Source organism: Oncorhynchus clarkii, chromosome 28 (assembly GCF_045791955.1).
Source record: "Oncorhynchus clarkii lewisi isolate Uvic-CL-2024 chromosome 28, UVic_Ocla_1.0, whole genome shotgun sequence".
Taxonomy (NCBI): domain Eukaryota; kingdom Metazoa; phylum Chordata; class Actinopteri; order Salmoniformes; family Salmonidae; genus Oncorhynchus; species Oncorhynchus clarkii.
In genome coordinates this window covers 49,536,871-49,563,573 of record NC_092174.1, presented here as the reverse complement: position 1 = coordinate 49,563,573, position 26,703 = coordinate 49,536,871, and the positions used below count along the sequence as shown (strand labels likewise).

Genomic DNA, 26,703 nt, shown 5'->3' with positions numbered 1-26,703 from the left:
CAGTGTTGGTGAGCAGAGTCCACAGGAGGGTTCACTGGTTTCTGCTCCAGTCAGACAGAACAGGAGTAGTTTCAGTCCAGACAGAGAACAGGAGTAGTTTCAGAACAGACTGAGAATTGAAAGGGTTTCAGACCAGACTGGTGTTGAGTGAGAGGTTGATAAAGGAAGGGGCTGTATCTAAACCCTGGGGAACAAGGGTTAAAGACATGCCATCAGGGCGGATGATCAAGCTGGTGGTGTACGAGGTGTTACAGGTCGCTTGTCTCAGTGTTCCAATGTTTGTGGTGATGGAGAGGTTTGCTTCCCTGATGCTCCATGTCAGAGGAGATCTGACTGCCTATTGGTTGGTGGTAGCAGCTTCCATAGCCTACGTTACCTCTGTATCTCTGCTGGTCTGGGTTCCACTCCGGTACTTTGTCCTCAAGCAGCGCACGGTCATCACAAACATCACGCAGTGGTGAGTACATTACATTAGACAGTATTTGGAAAGTATTCAGACCTCTTCCCCTTTTCCACATTTTGTTACGGAACAGCCTTATTCTAAAATGTATTAAATACGTTTTTCTCATCAAAATACACACAATACCCCAAAATGACAAAGCGAAAGCAGGTTTTTAGAGATTGTTTTGTAAATGTATTAACGATAAAAAAACACCTTATTTACATACGTATTCATGCCCTTTGCTATGAGACTTGAAATTGAGCTCAGGTGCATCTTGATCGTCATTGACCCTCAAGCAACCTCTCCACTCACTGGACCCTTTTGATCACTCGACTAAGCATGCCTCTCCTTAATGTCAATATGTCTTGTCCATTGCTGTTCTGGTTAGTGTTTATTGGCTTATTTCACTGTAGAGCCTCTAGTCCTGCTCATTATACCTTATCCAACCTATTAGTTCCACCACCCACACATGCAATGACATCTCCTGGTTTCAATGATGTTTCTAGAGACAATATCTCTCTCTTCATCACTCAATACCTAGGTTTACCTCCACTGTATTCACATCCTACCTTACCTTTGTCTGTACATTATACCTTGATGCTATTTTATCGCCCACAGAAACCTCCTTTTACTCTCTGTTCTAGACGACCAATTCTTATTGCTTTTAGCCGCACCCTTATTCTACTCCTCCTATGTTCCTCTGGTGATGTAGAGGTGAATCCAGGCCCTGCAGTGCCTAGCTCCACTCCTATTCCCCAGGCGCTCTCTTTTGACGACTTCTGTAACCGTAATAGCCTTGGTTTCATGCATGTTAACATTAGAAGCCTCCTCCCTAAGTTTGTTCTTTTCACTGCTTTAGCACACTCTGCCAACCCGGATGTTCTAGCTGTGTCTGAATCCTGGCTTAGGAAGACCACCAAAAATTCAGACATTTTAATTCCCAACTACAACATTAGTTGTACTGCCAAAGGGGGCGGTGTTGCAATCTACTGCAAAGATAGCCTGCAGAGTTCTGTCCTACTATCCAGGTCTGTAACCAAACAATTTGAACTTCTACTTTTAAAAATCCACCTCTCTAAAAACAATTATCTCACCGTTGCCGCCTACTATAGACCACCCTCTGCCCCCAGCTGTGCTCTGGACACCATATGTGAACTGATTGCCCCCCATCTATCTTCAGAGTTTGTGCTGCTAGGCGACCTAAACTGGAACATGCTTAACACCCCAGCCATCCTACAATCTAAACTTGATGCCCTCAATCTCACACAAATTATCAATGAACCTACCAGGTACCTTCCCAAAGCCTTAAACACGGGCACCCTCATAGATATCATCCTAACCAACTTCCCCTCTAAATACACCTCTGCTGTCTTCAACCAAGATCTCAGCGATCACTGCCTCATTGCCTGCATCCGTAATGGGTCAGCGGTCAAACAACCTCCTCTCATCACTGTAAAACGCTCCCTGAAACACTTCAGCGAGCAGGCCTTTCTAATCGACCTGGCCGGGGTATCCTGGAAGGATATTGACCTCATCCCGTCAGTAGAGGATGCCTGGATATTTTTTTAAAATGCCTTCCTAACCATCTTAAATAAACATGCCCCATTCAAGAAATTTAGAACCAGGAACAGATATAGCCCTTGGTTCTCCCCAGACCTGACTGCCCTTAACCAACACAAAAACATCCTATGGCGTTCTGCATTAGCATCGAACAGCCCCCGTGATATGCAGCTGTTCAGGGAAGCTAGAAACCATTATACACAGGCAGTTAGAAAAGCCAAGGCTAGCTTTTTCAAGCAGAAATTTGCTTCTTGCAACACTAACTCAAAAAAGTTCTGGGACACTAAAGTCCATGGAGAATAAGAACACCTCCTCCCAGCTGCCCACTGCACTGAAGATAGGAAACACTGTCACCACTGATAAATCCACCATAATTGAAAATTTCAATAAGCATTTTTCTACTGCTGGCCATGCTTTCCACCTGGCTACTCCTACCCCTGTCAACAGCACTGCACCCCCAACAGCAACTCGCCCAAGCCTTCCCCATTTCTCCTTCTCCCAAATCCATTCAGCTGATGTTCTGAAAGAGCTGCAAAATCTGGACCCCTACAAATCAGCCGGGCTAGACAATCTGGACCCTTTCTTTCTAAAATTATCTGCCGAAATTGTTGCCACCCCTATTACTAGCCTGTTCAACCTCTCTTTCGTGTCGTCTGAGATTCCCAAAGATTGGAAAGCAGCTGCGGTCATCCCCCTCTTCAAAGGGGGGGACACTCTTGACCCAAACTGCTACAGACCTATATCTATCCTACCATGCCTTTCTAAGGTCTTCGAAAGCCAAGTCAACAAACAGATTACCGACCATTTCGAATCTCACCATACCTTCTCTGCTATGCAATCTGGTTTCAGAGCTGGTCATGGGTGCACCTCAGCCACGCTCAAGGTCCTAAACGATATCTTAACCGCCATCGATAAGAAACATTACTGTGCAGCCGTTGATCATTGATCTGGCCAAGGCTTTCGACTCTGTCAATCACCACATCCTCATCGGCAGACTCCACAGCCTTGGTTTCTCAAATGATTGCCTCGCCTGGTTCTCCAACTACTTCTCTGATAGAGTTCAGTGTGTCAAATCGGAGGGTCTGTTGTCCGGACCTCTGGCAGTGTCTGGGGGTGCCACAGGGTTCAATTCATGGACCGACTCTCTTCTCTGTATACATCAATGAGGTCGCTCTTGCTGCTGGTGAGTCTCTGATCCACCTCTACGCAGACGACACCATTCTGTATACTTCCGGCCCTTCTTTGGACACTGTGTTAACAACCCTCCAGGCAAGCTTCAATGCCATACAACTCTCCTTCCGTGGCCTCCAATTGCTCTTAAATACAAGTAAAACTAAATGCATGCTCTTCAACCGATCGCTACCTGCACCTACCCGCCTGTCCAACATCACTACTCTGGACGGCTCTGACAACTACAAATACTTAGGTGTCTGGTTAGACTGTAAACTCTCCTTCCAGACCCATATCAAACATCTCCAATCCAAAGTTAAATCTAGAATTGGCTTCCTATTTCGCAACAAAGCATCCTTCACTCATGCTGCCAAACATACCCTTGTAAAACTGACCATCCTACCAATCCTCGACTTTGGCGATGTAATTTACAAAATAGCCTCCAATACCCTACTCAACAAATTGGATGCAGTCTATCACAGTGCAATCCGTTTTGTCACCAAAGCCCCATATACTACCCACCATTGCGACCTGTACGCTCTCGTTGGCTGGCCCTCGCTTCATACTCGTCGCCAAACCCACTGGCTCCATGTCATCTACAAGACCCTGCTAGGTAAAGTCCCCCCTTATCTCAGCTCGCTGGTCACCATAGCATCTCCCACCTGTAGCACACGCTCCAGCAGGTATATCTCTCTAGTCACTCCCAAAACCAATTATTTCTTTGGCCGCCTCTCTTTCCAGTTCTCTGCTGCCAATGACTGGAACGAACTACAAAAATCTCTGAAACTGGAAACACTTATCTCCCTCACTAGCTTTAAGCACCAACTGTCAGAGCAGCTCACAGATTACTGCACCTGTACATAGCCCACCTATAATTTAGCCCTAACAACTACCTCTTTCCCAACTGTATTTAATTAATTTATTTATTTTGCTCCTTTGCACCCCATTTTTATTTCTACTTTGCAAATTCTTCCATTGCAAAACTACCATTCCAGTGTTTTACTTGCTATATTGTATTTACCTTGCCACCATGGCCTTTTTTGCCTTTACCTCCCTTCTCACCTCATTTGCTCACATTGTATATAGACTTGTTTATACTGTATTATTGACTGTATGTTTGTTTTACTCCATGTGTAACTCTGTTGTTGTATCTGTCGAACTGCTTTGCTTTATCTTGGCCAGGTCGCAATTGTAAATGAGAACTTGTTCTCAACTTGCCTACCTGGTTAAATAAAGGTAAAATAAAAAAAATAAAAAAAATAAATTGACATGTTTCCACAACTTGGAGTCCACCTGTGGTAATTGCAGTTGATTGGACATGATTTGGAAAGGCACACACCTTTCTATGTAAGGTCCCACAGTTGTCAGAGCAGAAACCAAGCCATGAGGTCGAAGGAATTGTCTGTAGAGCTCCGAGACAGGATTGTGTTGTGGCACAGATTCTGGGGAAGGATACCAAAACATTTCCGCAGCATTGAAGGTACTAACAAACACAGTGGCCTCCATCCATTCTTAAATGGAGTACGTTTGGAACCACCAAGACTCTTCCTGGAGCTGGCTGCCTAGCCAAACTGAGCAATCGGGGGAGAAGGGCCTTGGTCTGGAATGTGACCAAGAGTCTGATGGTCACTCTGACAGAGCTCCAGAGTTCCCCCGTGGAGATGGGAGAACCTTCCAGAAGGACAACCATCTGTGCAGCACTCCACCAATCAGTCCTTAATGATAGAGTTGCCAGACGGAAGCCGCCACTCAGTAAAAGGCACATGACAGCCCACTTGGAGTTTGTCAAAAGGCACCTAAAGGACTCTGACCTTGAGAAACAAGATTCTCTGGTCTGATGAAACCAAGATTGAACTCCTCGGCCTGAATGCCAAGCGTCACATCTGGAGGAAACCTGACACCATCCCTATGGTGAAGCATTGTGGTGAAAGCATCATGCTGTGGGGATGTCCTTGAGTGGCCCAGCCAGAGCCCGGACTTGAACCCGATCAAACATCTCTGAAGAGACCTGAAAATAGCTGTGCAGCGACACTCCCCATCCAAACTGACGCCCCTAATCAAATAAAATGTTCTGCGTCACATGCGCCAAATTTAACAGGTGTAAGCCTTTCAATGAAATGCTTACTATATACTGTGGGGTACTGGTACAGAGTCAATGCACCGGTTAGTTAAGGTAATATGTACATGTAGGTAGAGTTATTAAAGTGACTATGCTTAGATGATGACAACAGAGAGTAGCAGCGTTGTAAAAGAGGGGTCGAGGGCGTGGGGGGGGACAATGCAAATTGTCTGGGTAGCCAATTGATGAGACGTTCAGGAGTCTTATGGCTTGGAGGTGATGACAGATTTGCACACTCTTGGCATTCTCTCAACCAGCTTCATGAGGAATTATTTTCCAACAGTCTTGATGGAGTTCCCATATGATGTGCACCTGTTGGCTGCTTTTCCTTTACTCTGCGGTCCAACTCATCTCAAATCATCTCAATTGAGTTGAGGTCTGGTGATTGTGGAGGCCAGGTCATCTGATGCAGCACTCCATCACACTTCTTCTAGGTCAAATAGTCCTTACAGAGCCTGGAGGTGTGATGGGTCATTGTCCTGTTGAAAAACAAATTATATTCCCACTAAGCACAAACCAGATGGGATGGTGTATCGCTGAAGAATGCTGTGGTAACCATGCTGGTTAAGTGTGCCTTGAATTCTAAATAAATCACAGACCGTGTCACCAGCAAAGCACCACCACACCTTCTCCTCCATGCTTCCCTGTGTGAACCACACATGCGGAAATCACCTGTTCACTTGGTTTCTTTGCAGCAATTCGACCATGAAGGCCTGATTCACGCAGTGTCCTCTGAACAGTTGATGTTAATGTGTCTGTTACTTGAACTCTGAAGCATTTTTTGGGGCTTTTTTTACATTACACATTTCAATACATTATACCTTACATTATACATTATATTACACATTATACATTACATTATATATTACATTATACATTACATTATATATTATACATTACACATTATATATTGCATAATACCTTACAATATACATTACATTCTAAATTATATATTACACATTATACATTACATTATATATTACATTATACATCACATTATATATTATACATTATACATTACATTATGCATTACCTTACATTATACATTACATTATATATTATACATTACATTATACATTACATTATATATTATACAGTATCCATTACATTATACCTTACATTATATATTATGCATTACATTATATATTATACAATTTACATTACAAAATACATTACATTATACATTACGTTATACATTATACCTTACATTATACATTACGTTATACATTATACCTTACATTATACATTACGTTATACATTATACCTTACATTATACATTACGTTATACATTATACCTTACATTATACATTACGTTACGTATTATATTAAACATTGCAGTATATTATAAATGATTGTATATCTTACATTATACATTGCATACCTTATATTACATATCACATTGTACCTTACATTACATATTACATTTTATTATACACTATATTATACATTACCTTATATTACATTACATTATATTGTACACATTACATACCTTACTATACATTAAATTATACATTGCATTATACCTTACTATACATTACATTACATTATACATAACATTACATTATACATTATACATTACATTATACCTTACTATACCTTACATTTTACATTACATTATACCTTACTATATATTTAAATTATAAATTACATTACACCTTACTATACATTAAATTATACATTACATTATACCTTACATTATATATTATACATTACATTATACATTACTCATTATATTATACATAACATATATATATATATAGCTCAGTTGGTAGAGGCAATGCCAGGGTTGGGGTATTGGAGGATTTGGATTGTAGTATGGCCTATGTCATTGACTAACATGCTGTTTTTCAGGAGACCAACAACATTGGCCTATGTGATTCTGTGCACGTTACCATGCTTCTCTATTCTGATCGCCGGTTCCAAGGTAAAACATTTTTTATTTTTTTTATATAAATGTCAGGGCATGTGTCACTTGACTTTGGCTCTCTTGTGAGTGGAGTATGTGTGCACAGTGACCAAACACACACACACAGGAACAGGATGTGACGGGGAGTCAGGTACTCACTAACAATCCTAAATACAACAGCTTAACTATTAACCTGATCCACGGTGGAATGAAGTAGGAATTCAAACACAAGGTTACGTCATGTCATTACATTCTCACCCTGACCGTCTCACCCTGACCGTCTCACCCTGACCGTCTCACCTCAACCGTCTCACACTAACCTTAACCCTAATAACAAACACAGGACATTCAATGAGATCTTACTGCCAAAATCTTATAACAAAGATTTTAGATTTTTCTATCTCATGAAGACGTTTTCCTGACGGTGTCTCTATGAAGAAGTTTTCCTGACGGTGTCTCTATGAAGACGTTTTCCTGACGGTGTCTCTCTATAGGTATACTTTACGACTTGTTGCAGATAAAAAAATCTGTGTGTAGTGCACACAAAATATACTTTTTTTGCATAAGTTTTCATGTACCGAAAAACATCTAAAGTTCAATGTGTTTTATTGCATTTTTAACTCTACCATTTGTTTTTGTCACAAAAACTGTTGCATTAAATAGCAAATATGCCTACTCTGGTCATGGTATATGCACTCTGGCCAACAGCTCACAGATACAGAACGGGTAGGCTAGTCTCCATGAGATTATTAAGGATAAAAGGGAGAATATTTTTCTTGTCAAACGGAAATCAAGCATGGATCATCATGTCACCAGAATCAGCCCTTCAATATTTATTGGAAAGGAGCACCAAGCTCATGACCTTTCACCAGCCTGTGAAGTTCATACATGTTTTCATCTGTAGCCTAATAAACTCCATGCTTTTCAGAGTTGTGGTGGGAGGACCACACACCATATCATCGCATTACTCCATATGATGGTTATTAAATCAATATTTGAGCATGAAGGTGTTTCCACTGCCATTTCTTGCATAATTATTTATAAAAATATCCCACCATGTTGAACGAATCAATTATCTGTCAGCATTAAGAAAATTGTACCAAAACTTTCTCTTTCCATCAGACTTTTAAGGTATGACGGTACTTGAATAAAAATTGGATGGAAAATGTAATAACTCTTCCTACAGTTGAAGTCGGAAGGTTACATACACTTACGTTGGAGTCATTAAAACAAATTTTTCAATCACTCCACAAATTTCTTCTCAACAAACTATAGTTTAGGCAAGTCGGTCAGGACATCTAGTTTGTGCATGACACAAGTAATTTTTCCAACAATTGTTTACAGACAGATTATTTCACTTATAATTCACTGTATCACAATTCCAGTGGGTCAGAAGTTTACATACACTAAGTTGAGTGTGCCTTTAAACAGCTTGGAAATTCCAGAAAATGATGTCATGGCTTTAGAAGCTTGTGATAGGCTAATTGACATAATTTGAGTCAATTGGAGGTGTACCCGTGGATGTATTTCAAGGCCTACTTTCAAACTCAGTGCCTCTATGCTTGACATCATGGGAAATCTAAATAATTTAGCCAATACCTCAGAAAAAAATTGTAGACCTAAACAAGTCTGGTTCAAATGCCTGAAGGTACCACATGTATATGTACAAACAATAGTATGCAAGTATAAACACCATGGGACCACGCAGCCGTCATACTGCTAAGGAAGGAGACGTGTTCTTTCTCCTAGAGATTAACGTACTTTGGTGCGAAAAGTGCAAATCAATTACAGAACAACAGCATTGGACCTTGTGAAGATGATGGAGGAAACGGGTACAAAATGATCTATATCCACAGTGCGAGTCCTATATCAGCATAACCTGAAAGGGCGCTCAGCAAGGAAGAGGACACTGCTCCAAAACTGCCATAAAAAGCCAGACTAAAGTTTGCAATTGCACATGGGTACAAAGATCATACTTGTTGGAGAAATGTCCTCTGGTCTGATGAAACAAAAATAGAACTGTTTGGCCATAATGACCATCATTTTGTTTGGAGGAAAAAGGGGGAGGCTTGCAAGTCGAACACCATCCAAACTGTGAAGCTCGGGGAACAAAACATTGATATTTTGGGTCCATGGCCAGGAAACTCCCCAGACCTTAATCCCATTGAGAACTTGTGGTCAAACTTCAAGAGTCGGGTGGACAAACAAAAACCCACAAATTCTGACAAACTCCAAGCATTGATTATGCATGAATGGGCTGCCCATCAGCCAGGATGTGGCCCAGAAGTTAATTGACAGCATGCCAGGGCAGATTGCACAGGACTTGAAAAAGAGGGGTCAACACTGCAAATCTTGACTCTTTGCATCAACTTCATGTAATTGTCAATAAAAGCCTTTGACACTTATGAAATGCTTGTAATTATACTTCAGTATTCAATAGTAACATCTGACAAAAATATCTAGACACTGAAGCAGCAAACTTTGTGGAAATTAATATTTGTGTCATTCTCAAAACTTTTGATCATGACTGCACATGTACATTTTACCTCAATTACCTCAACACCGGTGCCCCCGCACATTGACTCTTTACCGGTACCCTCTGTATATAGCCCCGCTATTGTTATTTACTGCTGCTCTTTAATTATTTGTTGTTCTTATCTCTTACTTTCTTTTAGGCATTTTCTTAACTGCATTGTTGTTTAAGGGCTTCTAAGTAAGCGTTGAATACCTGTTGTATTTGGCGCATGTGACAAATAAAATTTGATTTGACACATGGTTACAGAAGACATTTTCTCTGATGCAGGTGGACAGATACTCTGCGCTTCCTTAACCCTTGAACTCTAACCCCAAATCCTAACCCCAAGCCCTTACCCTAACCTTAACCCTTAACTGTTTCTCTCTAAGTTGCTCCATGCAGGTGGATAAAGAATCACAGTACAGATAGGACCACTTCTCTGAACTGCCTTAACCCCTGACATCTAACCCTAACCTTAACCCCTGACATCTAACCTTAACCCGTAGCCCTAAACCCTAACTCAATCTCGCTCTACGTTGGTCCATTCAGGTGCAGGTGGATAAGGGACCCCAGTACAGACAGGACCACTTCTCTGAGCTGCCCATCTCTCTTGTGCTCTTCTCTCTCATCTGTGTGGATATCATCGAGAGGATCCGGCCGTGCTGCCTCACTGGGCAAGGTACCATTGTTACTGCCTCACTGGGCATGGTGCTGTTGTTACTGCCTCACTGGGCATGGTGCCATTGTTACTGCCTCACTGGGCATGGTGCCGTTCTTACTGCCTCACTGGGCATGGAGCCGTTGTTACTGCCTCACTGGGCATGGTGCCGTTCTTACTGCCTCACTGGGCATGGAGCCGTTGTTACTGCCTCACTGGGCATGGAGCCGTTGTTACTGCCTCACTGGGCATGGAGCCGTTGTTACTGCCTCACTGGGCATGGTGCCGTTGTTACTGCCTCACTGGGCATGGTACTGTTGTTACTGCCTCACTGGGCATGGTACTGTTGTTACTGCCTCACTGGGCATGGTACTGTTGTTACTGCCTCACTGGGCATGGTACTGTTGTTACTGCCTCACTGGGCATGGTACTGTTGTTACTGCCTCACTGGACATGGTACTGTTGTTACTGCCTCACTGGACAAGGTACTGTTGTTACTGCCTCACTGGACAAGGTACTGTTGTTACTGCCTCACTGGACAAGGTACCGTTGTTACTGCCTCACTGGGCATGGTACCGTTGTTACTGCCTCACTGGGCATGGTACCGTTGTTACTGCCTCACTCGGCATGGTACCGTTGTTACTGCCTCACTGGACATGGTACCGTTGTTACTGCCTCACTGGGCATGGTACCGTTGTTACTGCCTCACTGGGCATGGTGCCGTTGTTACTGCCTCACTGGGCATGGTGCCGTTGTTACTGCCTCACTGGGCATGGTGCCGTTGTTACTGCCTCACTCCAACGCTGGTCCGACCAAGCTGACTCCACACTCCAAGACTGCTTCCACCACGTGGACTGGGACATGTTTCGTATTGCGTCAGACAACAACATTGACGAATACGCTGATTCGGTGTGCGAGTTCATTAGAACGTGCGTTGAAGATGTCGTTCCCATAGCAACGATTAAAACATTCCCTAACCAGAAACTGTGGATTGATGGCAGCATTCGCGTGAAACTGAAAGCGTGAACCACTGCTTTTAATCAGGGCAAGGTGTCTGGTAACATGACCGAATACAAACAGTGCAGCTATTCCCTCCGCAAGGCTATCAAACAAGCTAAGCGTCAGTACAAAGACTGACGTAGAATCTCAATTCAACGGCTCAGACACAAGAGGCATGTGGAAGGGTCTACAGTCAATCACGGACTACAGGAAGAAATCCAGCCCAGTCACGGACCAGGATGTCCTGCTCCCAGGCAGACTAAATAACTTTTTTGCCCGTTTTGAGGACAATACAGTGCCACTGACACGGCCTGCAACGAAAACATGCGGTCTCTCCTTCACTGCAGCCGAGGTGAGTAAGACATTTAAACGTGTTAATCCTCACAAGGCTGCAGGCCCAGACGGCATCCCCAGCCACGCCCTCAGAGCATGCGCAGACCAGCTGGCCGGTGTGTTTACAGACAAAGGACCATATCACCTCCACCCTACCTGACACCATAGACCCACTCCAATTTGCTTACCGCCCAAATAGGTCCACAGATGATGCAATCTCAACCACACTGCACACCGCCCTAACCCATCTGGACAAGAGGAATACCTATGTGAGAATGCTGTTCATTGACTACAGCTCGGCATTCAACACCATAGTACCCTCCAAGCTCGTCATCAAGCTCGAGACCCTGGGTCTCGACCCCGCCCTGTGCAACTGGGTACTGGACTTCCTGACGGGCCGCCCCCAGGTGGTGAGGGTAGGCAACAACATCTCCTCCCCGCTGATCCTCAACACTGGGGCACCACAAGGGTGCGTTCTGAGCCCTCTCCTGTACTCCCTGTTCACCCACGACTGCGTGGCCACGCACGCCTCCAACTCAATCATCAAGTTTGCGGACGACACAACAGTGGTAGGCTTGATTACCAACAACGACGAGACGGCCAAGGGAGGAGGTGAGGGCCCTCGAAGTGTGGTGTCAGGAAAATAACCTCACACTCAACGTCAACAAAACTAAGGAGATGATTGTGGACTTCAGGAAACAGCAGAGGGAACACCCCCCTATCCACATCGATGGAACAGTAGTGGAGAGGGTAGCAAGTTTTAAGTTCCTCGGCATACACATCACAGACAAACTGAATTGGTCCACTCACACAGACAGCATTGTGAAGAAGGCGCAGCAGCGCCACTTCAACCTCAGGAGGCTGAAGAAATTCGGCTTGTCACCAAAAGCACTCACAAACTTCTACAGATGCACAATCGAGAGCATCCTGGCGGGCTGTATCACCGCCTGGTACGGCAACTGCTCCGCCCTCAACCGTAAGGCTCTCCAGAGGGTAGTGAGGTCTGCACAACGCATCACCGGGGGCAAACTACCTGCCCTCCAGGACACCTACACCACCCGATGTCACAGGAAGGCCATAAAGATCATCAAGGACATTAACCACCCGAGCCACTGCCTGTTCACCCCGCTATCATCCAGAAGGCGAGGTCAGTACAGGTGCATCAAAGCTGGGACCGAGAGACTGAAAAACAGCTTCTATCTCAAGGCCATCAGACTGTTAAACAGCCACCACTAACATTGAGTGGCTGCTGCCAACACACTGACACTGACTCAACTCCAGCCACTTTAATAATGGGAATTGATGGGAAATGTAAATATACAGTGCCTTGCGAAAGTATTCGGCCCCCTTGAACTTTGCGACCTTTTGCCACATTTCAGGCTTCAAACATAAAGATATAAAACTGTATTTTTTTGTGAAGAATCAACAACAAGTGGGACACAATCATAAAGTGGAACGACATTTATTGGATATTTCAAACTTTTTTAACAAATCAAAAACTGAAAAATTGGGCGTGCAAAATTATTCAGCCCCCTTAAGTTAATACTTTGTAGCGCCACCTTTTGCTGCGATTACAGCTGTAAGTCGCTTGGGGTATGTCTATCAGTTTTGCACATCGAGAGACTGACATTTTTTCCCATTCCTCCTTGCAAAACAGCTTTTCAATTTACAACATTAACAGTCTACACTGAATTTCTGATCAATTTGATATTTTCAATGGACAAAAAATGTGCAAAAACAAGGACAAGGATTTCTAAGTGACCCCAAACTTTTGAAAGGTAGTGTATAATTGAGGTTGGAATTGTATGAAATTGATTATTCCCCTTTACTGTTAGAGCTGTTTGAAAAGACCGCCTGTTTTTGTGGGATGGAGTTTTTGCCTGCCAGGTGACATCACTGGGCGTTACATTTTATTTTATATTTTTTATTTTACCTTTATTTAACTAGGCAAGTCAGTTAAGAACAATTTATTATATTTAAGCATCAGCTGTCAGAGCAGCTCACAGATAGGAACAGTTAACTGCCTGTTCAGGGGCAGAACGACAGATTTTATTTTATATTTTTGTACCTTGTCAGCTCTGAGATTTGAACTTGCGGTTATTAGTCCAACACTCTAACCACTAGGCTACCCTGCCGCCCCAATTAATTAATAGACCAATAACAAAGATGGTTCCAAACCTCTGCCAATGACAGCTAGTTTTCAGTTTTCCTCTCCCCACTCATACCACTCCCAGACAGTCCTAGCAAAATTCAAGCTTGAGAAATTGCTCATTGCTAAGAACTATTTTTAACCATTTTGATTGTTTTCAATCACAGTAAGATACTTAATTCTTACCCAGATATTGTTTATTTCACCTTTATTTAACCAGGTAGGCCAGTTGAGAACAAGTTCTCCCTTTACAACTGCAACCTGGCCAAGAAAAAGCAAAGCAGTGTGACACAAACAACAACACAGAGTTACACATGGAATAAGCAAACGTACAGTCAATAACACAACAGAAAAAAATCTATATACAGTGTGTGCAAATGCAATAAGGCAATAAGTAGGCCATAGTGGCGAAGTAATTAGAATTTAGAAATTAAACACTGGAGTGATAGATGTGCAGAATATGAATGTGCAAGTAGAGATACTGGGGTGAAAAGGAGCAAAAATAAATAAATAATAACAATATGGGGATGAGGTCGTTGGATGGGCTATTTACAGATGGGCTATGTACATGGGCTATGTACAGGTGCAATGATCTGTGATCTGCTCTGATAGCTGATGCTTAAAGTTAGTGAGGGAAATATGTCTCCATCTTCAGTGATTTTTGCTATTCGTTCCTGTCATTGGCAGCAGATACCTGGAAGGAAAGGCGGCCAAAGGAGGAATAGGCTTTGGGGGTGACCAGTGAAATATACCTGCTGAAGTGTGTGCTACGGGTGATTGCTGCTATTGTGACCAGTGAGCTGAGATAAGGTGGGGCTTTACCTAGCAAAGACTTATAGATGACCTGGAGCCAGTGGGTTCGGCGACGAATACAAAGCGAGGGCCAGCCAACGAGAGCATACAGGTCACAGTGGTGGGTAATATATGGGGCTTTGGTGACAAAACGGATGGCATTGTAGTAGACTGGATAGAATTTACTGAGTAGAGTGTTGGAGGCTATTTTGTAAATGACATCGCTGAAGTCAAGGATTGGTAGGATAGTCAGTTTTACGAGGGTATGTTTAGCAGCATGCGTGAAGGATGCTTTGTTGCGAAATAGGAAACCGGTTCTAGATTTAATTTTGGATTGGAGATGCTTACTGTGAGTCTGGAAGGAGAGTTTACTGTCTAACCAGACATCTAGGTATTTGTAGTTGTCCACATATTCTAAGTCAGAACCGTCCAGAGTAGTGATGCTGGACTGGCGGGCAGGTGCGGGCAGCGATCGGTTGAAGAGCATGCATTTAGTTTTATGAGCAGTTGTAGGAGTGTTGTATGGCATTGAAGCTTGTCTGGAGGTTAGCTAACACAGTGTCCAAAGAAGGGCCAGAATTATACAGAATCAAATATTATTTGAGATAAAAAGACAGCTGCATTGGACCTTTTTAGAAATGACTAAATCCAAATGGAAACTGTAGTAATGATGATGGACCTACATTCATATTGTTTTTTGACGGTCCAGCTCGCTGAAAAAGCTAAACAGTCAGAGAGCATCAACAATTCCCAAAACAATTCATTGAGATTATTTTATCCATGTTTTGTCAGCGAGGAAATAGACCACATTTTCAATGTGGCCCTCCGGACCTCGTTGAAGACCAAATGCGGTCAAATGAGTTTGACATCCCTGATGTAGACAATATTGCCATGGTCTGTAACCGGTAAAAAATTCGACTGAATGATCTGTTTTCTGCTATTTGATGAAAGGCTTGACCAATTTCTATAAAATAAGTCCATTTTTATTATTCTAAGCAGGGACATGATCAATGTGGGCACCACTGATACTACTATATAATGATGTCCTGTTGTCTCCTCCAGCAGACCGTATGGAAATGGATCTGGACATGCCGGGTCCTGTTCTGACCCACCTGGAGCAGGTGAACAGCGTGTCGGGCCAACTGTACTATGAGAGGGGGCAGAACGGGGTGTTGGGGAACGGTTCTGGTACAGGGAGGTGGAGAGACCAGGAAGCAGTCGGCTCACGACCAACCAGCGCGGCCTACCTATACTCATCACACTCCCACTCTGGCCCGCTCCGTGTCCTGTGGTCCCAGGATATGAGGTCAGAGGTGATTGTTCACAGCTTCCTGTTCTGGATGGATGTGGTGGAGCTGGTGCGCGTGGCGGGGATTCCAGATGTGTTTTACTCTGGCTGGGTGTTTGCTGTCTACATCCTGGCATTTCTGTCCTGTCTCCGTCTGGCAGTGACGCCTCACAGCGCTCTACTGCCATCAGCTGGCTTTTTCCTGCAGGACCTGCCTTTCCTGCTGCTGCGCCTCGCTCTGATCTCTGTCCACGGCTACATCACACCCCTGCTTTACCCAATGAAGAACCTGTTGGTCTGCCTTACATTCACCTACTTCAACTTCCTGACCAAGCTCCGCCTCTTCCGCAGAGATAGCATGTTCTAGTCTTGCCCACCAGACACTCTCTCTGTCGAGACGTCTGGTTTCACAGCGCCTCAGAACTGGACTTGACGGGGAGTCTATGGCAGGAGCAGTGAAAACAGAAGTGGTGTAAAGTACATTTTATCTGTACTTTTATTTACTATTTATGTTTTTGACAACTTTTACTCCACTACATTCCTAAAGAAAATAATGTACTTTTTACTCCTTACATTTTGCCTGACACCCAAAAGTACACATCACATTTTGAATGCTTAGCTGCACAGGATAATTGTCTAATTCACACACTTATCAAGATAACATCCCTGGTCATTCCTACTGCCTCTGATCTGGCAGACTCACTAAACACAAATGCTTAGTTTGCAAATTAAATCTGAGTGTTGAACTGTGCACCTGGCTATCTGTAAATTTAAAACACAAGAAAATCGTGTTGTCTGGAATTTTCTATTATTTATTATTTTACTTTTGATACTTAAGTACATTTAAAACCAAATACTTTTAGACTTTTACTCAAGTAGTATTTTATTGGTTGACTTTCACGTTTACTTGAGCCATTTTCTATTAAGGTATCTTTTTACTTATGCTCAAGGATGAAAATTGGGTACTTATTCCACCACTGGTGAACAGTCCGTTTTAATTGGCTGATCGCTCAGTCCATCACCATCTAGCAGAACCCCTAGAACCTCCCTACTACATTGTTGAGTTTAATGTGCCAAGCAGAGCAAGTGATTTAAACAACGAAGTGAGTTAGGACAATCTGAAAGTATGCATCTTCGATTTTTTTTTCACTTATAAACTGTATATGCCCGAACACAGAATCAGTTGAGCTTCCCAAAAATAATATGGTTAATGTGATCGAACACTTTGCCATTTCTCAAATTCCCATAATACAGCTGTAGCCAGCTCGCTCCCTCTCATGCCTCGATTTTAACTACACCCCTTTCAAGTCTTTATAGCAGTGTTACCAGGCTCTCGAGCCTGGGGACAAGGTTAAGCATGTTCTAAATAGATTACATCATCAGGATTCACTGAGTTGTTATTGGTTTTTATACCATCGTTGGGGAAGACATTAGGGCTAGCCCATGTACCCTAGGGCTAGGGAGTGAACATTATTTATAGTAAGGGTTACATGGGGAAAATTGGACCTCTCTGAAATGAGAATGGATGGCCCTGCCTGAACCATCCCCTATACCCAAAATAATAATTAAAATGAAATGGAAAGCAGAGAACATGTCTACAATTTACCCTCAATTCTTGGACAGACTAAAACTTTAGATATGTCGTTTTAAAAACTGTTCTTTGTCCTGTTAGCATTACATGGCAAAGCGATAATTTTGATAGTGCATGGGGTTGCAGGCCAGGAGTTTGTGGGTTTGCAGACCACCGTAGTCAAGAGTAGGGGTGGAAAGATTTCATTTATAGTAGAAGCTATCAGATGAATCTATCATCGTATTTGCAGCACAGAGAAATAATTAAGTTTCATTAACATTCCATGCAATTCTATGTAATTTAACATATTAGCATAATATTTTTGTAATAAAACAAATTACAGACTGAGAATGGACAGGGATAGGCCTATGTGTTCATCTTAACATATTTTTCCAATGCCAAAGTGTGCCTTGTTTGCAACAAAATGATCCCCATTTGAAAATAGTTCAATCTGAGACGTCATTAGGCTTAACCTAATGAGAGAAGGTAATAAGTGTTTCCCTAAAAATGGTCTGGGTTAAATATCTACTGTTGTACAGATAGTGACTAGCTTAATCAATTGATAGTGACAAAATTAGATTACTTCCCAAGCAAAGTCGGCCTCTGAATGTCAAAGAAATGAAACAACGAAATCCCCATAATGTATCACAGACACGTCTTTCCCAGGTACTTTACAGCTTGTTTCTTGTATAAGGTATTGCATACCCCCTAGGGTTAGCCTATATAACTACAAACTACAATACAATGTACAATGTGTCGTGAGCCATCACTTTTGAGTTAAATGTGTTTAAATGTAAGTTAAGTATTTATTCCTACTCCATCGTACTACATATTTGTTCATATTACATGACTGGAGAGAGAATTCAAGGATGTTATCATTTTTCCAAAACGACTTTTAGGGTCAATTACAACCAACAGTCTCAACACCAGGTGATCTCTCGTTAAACCAATAATATGCGCTAAGATTACCCGCCCAGTTGATCTCAATTTCAACTACAATTGGCCACTATATTACCGCTCCCTAAAGCTGATGTCCATGTTAAAACACCCATATCAACTGAAATCCACTTACTCAAGCTGAACGATGATGGCCAGAGCTTACCCATGGTGTTGTACAATGATTTACCTCATCATTTTTGTCAAAGTATGATAACTTCCATTCAAAAGTTTGGGGTCACTTAGAAATGTCCTTGTTCTTGAAAGGAAGCACATTTTTTGTCAATTTAAAATAACATCAAATTAATCAGAAATCCAGTGTATACATTGTTAATGTTGTAAATGACTATTGTAGCTGGAAACTGCTGATTTTTAAAAATGGAATATCTACAGAAGCCCATTATCAGCAACCATAACTCCTGTGTTCCAATGGCATGTTGTGTTGGCTAATTGATCATTAGAAAAGCCTTTTACAATTATGTTAGCACAGATGAAAACGGTTGTCCTGATTAAAGAAGCAATACAACTGTCTGCCTTTAGACTAGTTGAGTATCTAGCACCAGCACTTGTGGGTTCGATTACAGGCTTAAAATGGCCAGAAACAAAGGACTTTCATCTGAAACTCGTCAGTCTATTCTTGTTCTGCCCAACTTAGTATGAGAACAAGTACATTAGAGTGTCTAGTTTGAGAAACGGATACCTCACAAGTCCTCAACTGGCAGCTTCATTAAATAGTACCCGCAAAACACCAGTTTCAGTGTCAACAGTGAGGAGGCGACTCTGGGATACTGGCCTTTTAGGCAGAGTTACAAAGAAAAAGCCGTATCTCAGACTGGCCAATAAAAAGAAAATATTAACATGGGCAAAAGAACAGACACTGGACAGAAGAACTGTGCCTAGAAGGCCAGCATCCCGGAGTCGCCTCTTCACTGATGACGTTGAGACTGGTGTCAAGGAACTCGTTAATCTGTGTTGTTGTGCTGTTACATTTGTATTGGTGTTTCATGTCCAATGCGCTCAGGGTGTTGTTACATGCCATTTGCGGAGTGCATTATGTGCAAAGTCATTTCACTTCCCCGTGAGAACCTTGAGCACAGCTGACTTGGCTTTGCTGTACCGCAGCCGAAGCCTGGCAGCAGCCTACCTACCAAAGGTTGCACAGTGTCCATAACAATGAAGGAAGCGCATCTCTATCCCAAACCTTTCAATAGTTTTCTATATTACCTGAGTTTTGTCTTATTCCGTTTATTTATATGAAAATGCTAAAACTTTAGATAACAATAGATGGCGAAGTCAAAGATACTGGTTTCCATTTGTTGCAAAGTTTTCCCTAAATGCTTATGACATATCCAGAACCAGCCAGCTGGCTAATCTTTTGAATACAGTAAAGAACAAACAGCAACATCAAGACATTAGCTAGCCAGCTACACTGACAGCTGTCAGTGCCTTATTTGTTGATGTTTCTCCACGTGACGATGTTCCTTCCCACCCCCAATTCGTGAATATGTAGCCTCCCTTATTCTTTGGAGGTGGAACCTAAAATAGAGTTTCCGCTCTAGAACAGGAATTAAGTCAAAATAGGGACGGCATTGCCCTCTGGTGGGGTCCTTAACCCAGTAGTAAGCATTTCACTGTTAGTCTACAACTGTTCTTGACATGTGACAAAATAATCGGATTTGATCCTGGTTGCGGCCAACATTTTTCAAGACAATTTCTTCTGTATTTGCAGTGTGATTTAAAACTCATATTTGAGTAGACTAAGCACAGATCTAACTATTTTGACAATCAGTCTGTACAACTGAAATTACTCTACACATTTTAGTAATGTAAGGCTTGTTGGTCTACTTGTCATTTTCAATTTATATAAGCCATGAAAAAAAAAAGCTTGTCTTAATACAGTATGGTCGTTTTTTGAATCAAAGGACAGTAGAGTACAGTACGGCAAAGTAGAATGTAATCAATCAAATGTATTTATATAGCCCTTCTTACGTCAGCTGATATCTCAAAGTGCTGTACAGAAACCCAGCCTAAAACCCCAAACAGTAGGCAATGCAGGTGTAGAAGCACGGTAGCTAGGAAAAACTACCTAGAAAGGCCAGAACCTATGAAGAATCCTAGAGAGGAATTATGAGGGGAGAGGCTATGAGGGGTGGCCAGTCCTTTTCTGGCTGTGACGGGTGGAGATTATAACAGAACATGGCCAAAATGTTCATAGATGACCAGCAGGGTCAAATACTAATAATCACAGTGGTTGTTGAGGGTGCAGCAAGTCAGCACCTCAGGAGTAAATGTCAGGTGGCTTTTCATAGCCGATCATTGAGTATCTGCTGTCTCCAGAGAGTTGAAAACAGCAGGTCTGGGACAGGTAGCACATCCGGTGAACTGGTTCGGGTTCCATAGCCGCAGGCAGAACAGTTGAAACTGGAGCAGCAGCACGGCCAGGTGGACTGGGGACAGCAAGGAGTCATCAGGCTAGGTAGTCCTGAGGCATGGTCCTAAGGCTCAGGTCATCCGAGAGAGAGAGAGAGTGAATTAGAGAGAGCATACTTAAATTCACACAGGAAACCGGATAAGACAGGAGAAATACTCCAGATACAGTGCCTTGCGAAAGTATCCGGCCCCCTTGAACTTTGCGACCTTTTGCCACATTTCAGGCTTCAAACATAAAGATATAAAACTGTATTTTTTTTGTGAAGAATCAACAACAAGTGGGACACAATCATGAAGTGGAACGACATTTATTGGATATTTCAAACTTTTTTAACAAATCAAAAACTGAAAAATTGGGCGTGCAAAATTATTCAGCCCCCTTAAGTTAATACTTTGTAGCGCCACCTTTTGCTGCGATTACAGCTGTAAGTCGCTTGGGGTATGTCTCTATCAGTTTTGCACATCGAGAGACTGAAATTTTTTCCCATTCCTCCTTGCAAAACAGCTCGAGCTCAGTGAGGTTGGATGGAGAGCATTTGTGAACAGCAGTTTTCAGTTCTTTCCACAGATTCTCGATTGGATTCAGGTTTGGACTTTGACTTGGCCATTCTAACACCTGGATATGTTTATTTTTGAACCATTCCATTGTAGATTTTGCTTTATGTTTTGGATCATTGTCTTGTTGGAAGACAAATCTCCGTCCCAGTCTCAGGTCTTTTGCAGACTCCATCAGGTTTTCTTCCAGAATGGTCCTGTATTTGGCTCCATCCATCTTCCCATCAATTTTAACCATCTTCCCTGTCCCTGCTGAAGAAAAGCAGGCCCAAACCATGATGCTGCCACCACCATGTTTGACAGTGGGGATGGTGTGTTCAGAGTGATGAGCTGTGTTGCTTATACGCCAAACATAAAGTTTTGCATTGTTGCCAAAAAGTTCAATTTTGGTTTCATCTGACCAGAGCACCTTCTTCCACATGTTTGGTGTGTCTCCCAGGTGGCTTGTGGCAAACTTTAAACTACACTTTTTATGGATATCTTTAAGAAATGGCTTTCTTCTTGCCACTCTTCCATAAAGGCCAGATTTGTGCAATATACGACTGATTGTTGTCCTATGGACAGAGTCTCCCACCTCAGCTGTAGATCTCTGCAGTTCATCCAGAGTGATCATGGGCCTCATGGCTGCATCTCTGATCAGTCTTATCCTTGTATGAGCTGAAAGTTTAGAGGGACGGCCAGGTCTTGGTAGATTTGCAGTGGTCTCATACTCCTTCCATTTCAATATTATCGCTTGCACAGTGCTCCTTGGGATGTTTAAAGCTTGGGAAATCTTTTTGTATCCAAATCCGGCTTTAAACTTCTTCACAACAGTATCTCGGACCTGCCTGGTGTGTTCCTTGTTCTTCATGATGCTCTCTGCACTTTTAACGGACCTCTGAGACTATCACAGTGCAGGTGCATTTATACGGAGACTTGATTACACACAGGTGGATTGTATTTTTCATCATTAGTCATTTAGGTCAACATTGGATCATTCAGAGATCCTCACTGAACTTCTGGAGAGAGTTTGCTGCACTGAAAGTAAAGGGGCTGAATAATTTTGCACGCCCAATTTTTCAGTTTTTGATTTGTTAAAAAAGTTTGAAATATCCAATAAATGTCGTTCCACTTCATGATTGTGTCCCACTTGTTGTTGATTCTTCACAAAAAAATACAGTTTTATATCTTTATGTTTGAAGCCTGAAATGTGGCAAAAGGTCGCAAAGTTCAAGGGGGCCGAATACTTTCGCAAGGCACTGTATAGCAGACTAACCCTGGCCCCCCGAGACACAAACTACTGCAGCATAAATATTGGAGGCTGAGACAGGAGGGGTCGGGAGACACTGTGACCCCGTCCGACGATACGGACAGAGCCAAACAGGCAGAATATAACCCCACCCACTTTGCCAAAGCACAGCCCCCACACCACTAGAGGGATATCTTCAACCACCAACTTACCATCCTGAGACAAGGCTGAGTATAGCCCACAAAGACCTCCGCCACGGCACAACCCAGGGGGGTGGGCGCCAACCCAGACAGGAAGACCACATCAGTGAATCAACCCACTCAGGTGACGCACCCCCTCCAGGGATGGCATGAGAGCCCCAGTAAGCCAGTGACTCAGCCCCTGTAATAGGGTTAGAGGCAGAGAATCCCAGTGGCAAGAGGGGAACCGGCCAGGCAGAGACAGCAAGGGCGGTTCGTTGCTCCAGAGCCTTTCCGTTCACCCTCCCACTCCTGGGCCAGACTACACTCAATCATATGACCCACTGAAGAGATGAGTCTTCAATAAAGACTTAAAGGTTGAGACCGAGTTTGCGTCTCTGACATGGGTAGGCAGACCGTTCCATAAAAATGGAGCTCTATAGGAGAAAGCCCTGCCTCCAGCTGTTTGCTTAGAAATTCTAGGGACAATTAGGAGGCCTGCGTCTTGTGACCGTAGCGTACGTGTAGGTATGTACGGCAGGACCAAATCAGAGAGATAGGTAGGAGCAAGCCCATGTAATGCTTTGTAGGTTAGCAGTAAAACCTTGAAATCAGCCCTTGCTTTGACAGGAAGCCAGTTTAGAGAGGCTAGCACTGGAGTAATATGATCAAATTTTTTTGGTTCTAGTCAGGATTCTAGCAGCCGTATTTAGCACTAACTGAAGTTTATTTAGTGCTTTATCCGGGTAGCCGGAAAGTAGAGCATTGCAATAGTCTAACCTAGAAGTGACAAAAGCATGGATTCATTTTTCTGCATCATTTTTGGACCGAAAGTTTCTGATTTTTGCAACATTACGTAGATGGAAAAAAGCTGTCCTTGAAATGGTCTTGATATGTTCTTCAAAAGAGAGATCAGGGTCCAGAGTAACGCCGAGGTCCTTCACAGTTTTATTTGAGACGACTGTACAACTATTAAGATTAATTGTCAGATTCAACAGAAGATCTCTTTGTTTCTTGGGACCTAGAACAAGCATCTCTGTTTTGTCCGAGTTTAAAAGTAGAAAGTTTGCAGCCATCCACTTCCTTATGTCTGAAACACAGAATGTGGTGATCGATGGTATCAAAAGCAGCACTAAGGTCTAGGAGCACGAGGACAGATGTAGAGCCTCGGTCCGATGCCATTAAAATGTCATTTACCACCTTCACAAGTGCCGTCTCAGTGCTATGATGGGGTCTAAAACCAGACTGAAGCATTTCGTATACATTGTCTTCAGGAAGGCAGTGAGCTGTTGCGCAACAGCCTTTTCTAAAATTTTTGAGAGGAATGGAAGATTCGATATAGGCCGATAGTTTTTTATATTTTCTTGGTCAAGGTTTGGCTTTTTCAAGAGAGGCTTTATTACTGCCACTTTTAGTGAGTTTGGTACACATCCGGTGGATAGAGAGCCGTTTATTATGTTCAACATAGGAGGGCCAAGCACAGGAAGCAGCTCTTTCAGTCGTTTAGTTGGAATAGGGTCCAGTATGCAGCTTGAAGGTTTAGAGGCCATGATTATTTTCATCATTGTGTCAAGAGATATAGTACTGAAACACTTGAGCGTCTCTCTTGATCCTAGGTCCTGGCAGAGTTGTGCAGACTCAGGACAACTGAGCTTTGAAGGAATACGCAGATTTAAGGAGGAGTCCATAATTTGCTTTCTAATAATCATAATCTTTTCCTCAAAGAAGTTCATGAATTTATCACTGCTAAAGTGAAAGTCATCCTCTCTTGGGGAATGCTGCTTTTTAGTTAGCTTTGCGACAGTATCAAAAAGAAATTTCGGATTGTTCTTATTTTCCTCAATTAAGTTAGAAAAATAGGATGATCGAGCAGCAGTAAGGGCTCTTCGGTACTGCACAGTACTGTCTTTCCAAGCTAGTCGGAAGACTTCCAGTTTGGTGTGGCGCCATTTCCGTTCCAATTTTCTGGAAGCTTGCTTCAGAGCTCGGGTATTTTCTGTGTACCAGGGAGCTAGTTTCTTATGAGAAATGTTTTTAGTTTTTAGGGGTGCAACTGCATCTAGGGTATTGCACAAGGTTAAATTGAGTTCCTCAGTTAGGTGGTTAACTGATTTTTGTCCTCTGGCATCCTTGGGTAGACAGAGGGAATCTGGAAGGAATCTTTGTGTTGTCTGTGAATTTATAGCACGACTTTTGATGATCCTTGGTTGGGGTCTGAGCAGATTATTTGTTGCAATTGCAAACGTAATAAAATGGTGGTCCGATAGTCCAGGATTATGAGGAAAAACATTAAGATCCACAACATTTATTCCATGGGACAAAACTAGGTCCAGCGTATGACTGTGACAGTGAGTGGGTCCAGAGACATGTTGGACAAAACCCACTGAGTCGATGATGGCTCCGAAAGCCTTTTGGAGTGGGTCTGTGGACTTTTCCATGTGAATATTAAAGTCACCAAAGATTAGAATATTATCTGCTATGACTACAAGGTCCGATAGGAATTCAGGGAACTCAGTGAGGAACGCTGTATATGGCCCAGGAGGCCTGTAAACAGTAACTATAAAAAGTGATTGAGTAGGCTGCATAGATTTCATGACTAGAAGCTCAAAAGATGAAAACGTCATTTTTTTTTTTGTAAATTGAAATTTGCTATCGTAAATGTTAGCAACACCTCCGCCTTTGCGGGATGCACGGGGGATATGGTCACTAGTGTAGCCAGGAGGTGAGGCCTCATTTAACACAGTAAATTCATCAGGCTTAAGCCATGTTTCAGTCAGGCCAATCACATCAAGATTATGACCAGTGATTAGTTCATTGACTATAATTGCCTTTGAAGTAAGGGATCTAACATTAAGTAGCCCTATTTTGAGATGTGAGGTATCATGATCTCTTTCAATAATGACAGGAATGGAGGTGGTCTTTATCCTAGTGAGATTGCTAAGGCGAACACCGCCATGTTTAGTTTTGCCCAACCTAGGTCGAGGCACAGACACGGTCTCAATGGTGATAGCTGAGCTGACTACACTGACTGTGCTAGTGGCAGACTCCACTATGCTGGCAGGCTGGCTAACAGCCTGCTGCCAGGCCTGCACCCTATTTCATTGTGGAGCTAGAGGAGTTAGAGCCCTGTCTATGTTGGTAGATAAAATGAGAGCACCCCTCCAGCTAGGATGGAGTCCGTCACTCCTCAGCAGGTCAGACTTGGTCCTGTTTTTGGGTGAGTCCCAGAAAGAGGGCCAATTATCTACAAATTCTATCTTTTGGGAGGGGCAGAAAACAGTTTTCAACCAGCGATTGAGTTGTGAGACTCTGCTGTAGAGCTCATCACTCCCCCTAACTGGGAGGGGGCCAGAGACAATTACTCGATGCCGAAACATCTTTCTAGCTGATTTACACGCAGAAGCTATGTTGCGCTTGGTGATCTCTGACTGTTTCATCCTAACATCGTTGGTGCCAACGTGGATAACAATATCTCTATACTCTCTACACTCGCCAGTTTTAGCTTTAGCCAGCACCATCTTCAGATTAGCCTTAACGTCGGTAGCCCTGCCCCCCGGTAAACAGTGTATGATCGCTGGATGATTCGTTTTAAGTCTAATACTGCGGGTAATGGAGTCGCCAATGACTAGAGTTTTCAGTTTGTCAGAGCTAATGGTGGGAAGCTTCGGCGTCTCAGACCCCGTAACGGGAGGAGTAGAGACCTGAGAGGACTCGGCCTCTGACTCCGACCCGCTGCTTAATGGGGAAAACCGGTTGAAAGTTTCTGTCGGCTGAATGAGCGACACCGGTTGAGCGTTCCTACAGCATTTCCTTCCAGAAACCGTGAGAAAGTTGTCCGGCTGCGGGGACTGTGCCAGGGGATTTATACTACTAT

General features: G+C 42.9%; 1 protein-coding gene across 1 annotated transcript; it reads left to right on the top strand.

Annotated features, from left to right (window-relative positions):
• The first annotated feature begins 206 nt into the window (after positions 1–206).
• On the top strand, positions 207–16,298 carry LOC139387300 (transmembrane protein 236). Its single transcript, XM_071133415.1, has 4 exons — positions 207–457; positions 7,143–7,215; positions 10,262–10,391; positions 15,706–16,298. Exons 1-4 carry the CDS (start codon positions 207–209, stop codon positions 16,296–16,298), a joined length of 1,047 nt encoding a protein of 348 aa, XP_070989516.1.
• Positions 16,299–26,703: the final 10,405 nt, after the last annotated feature.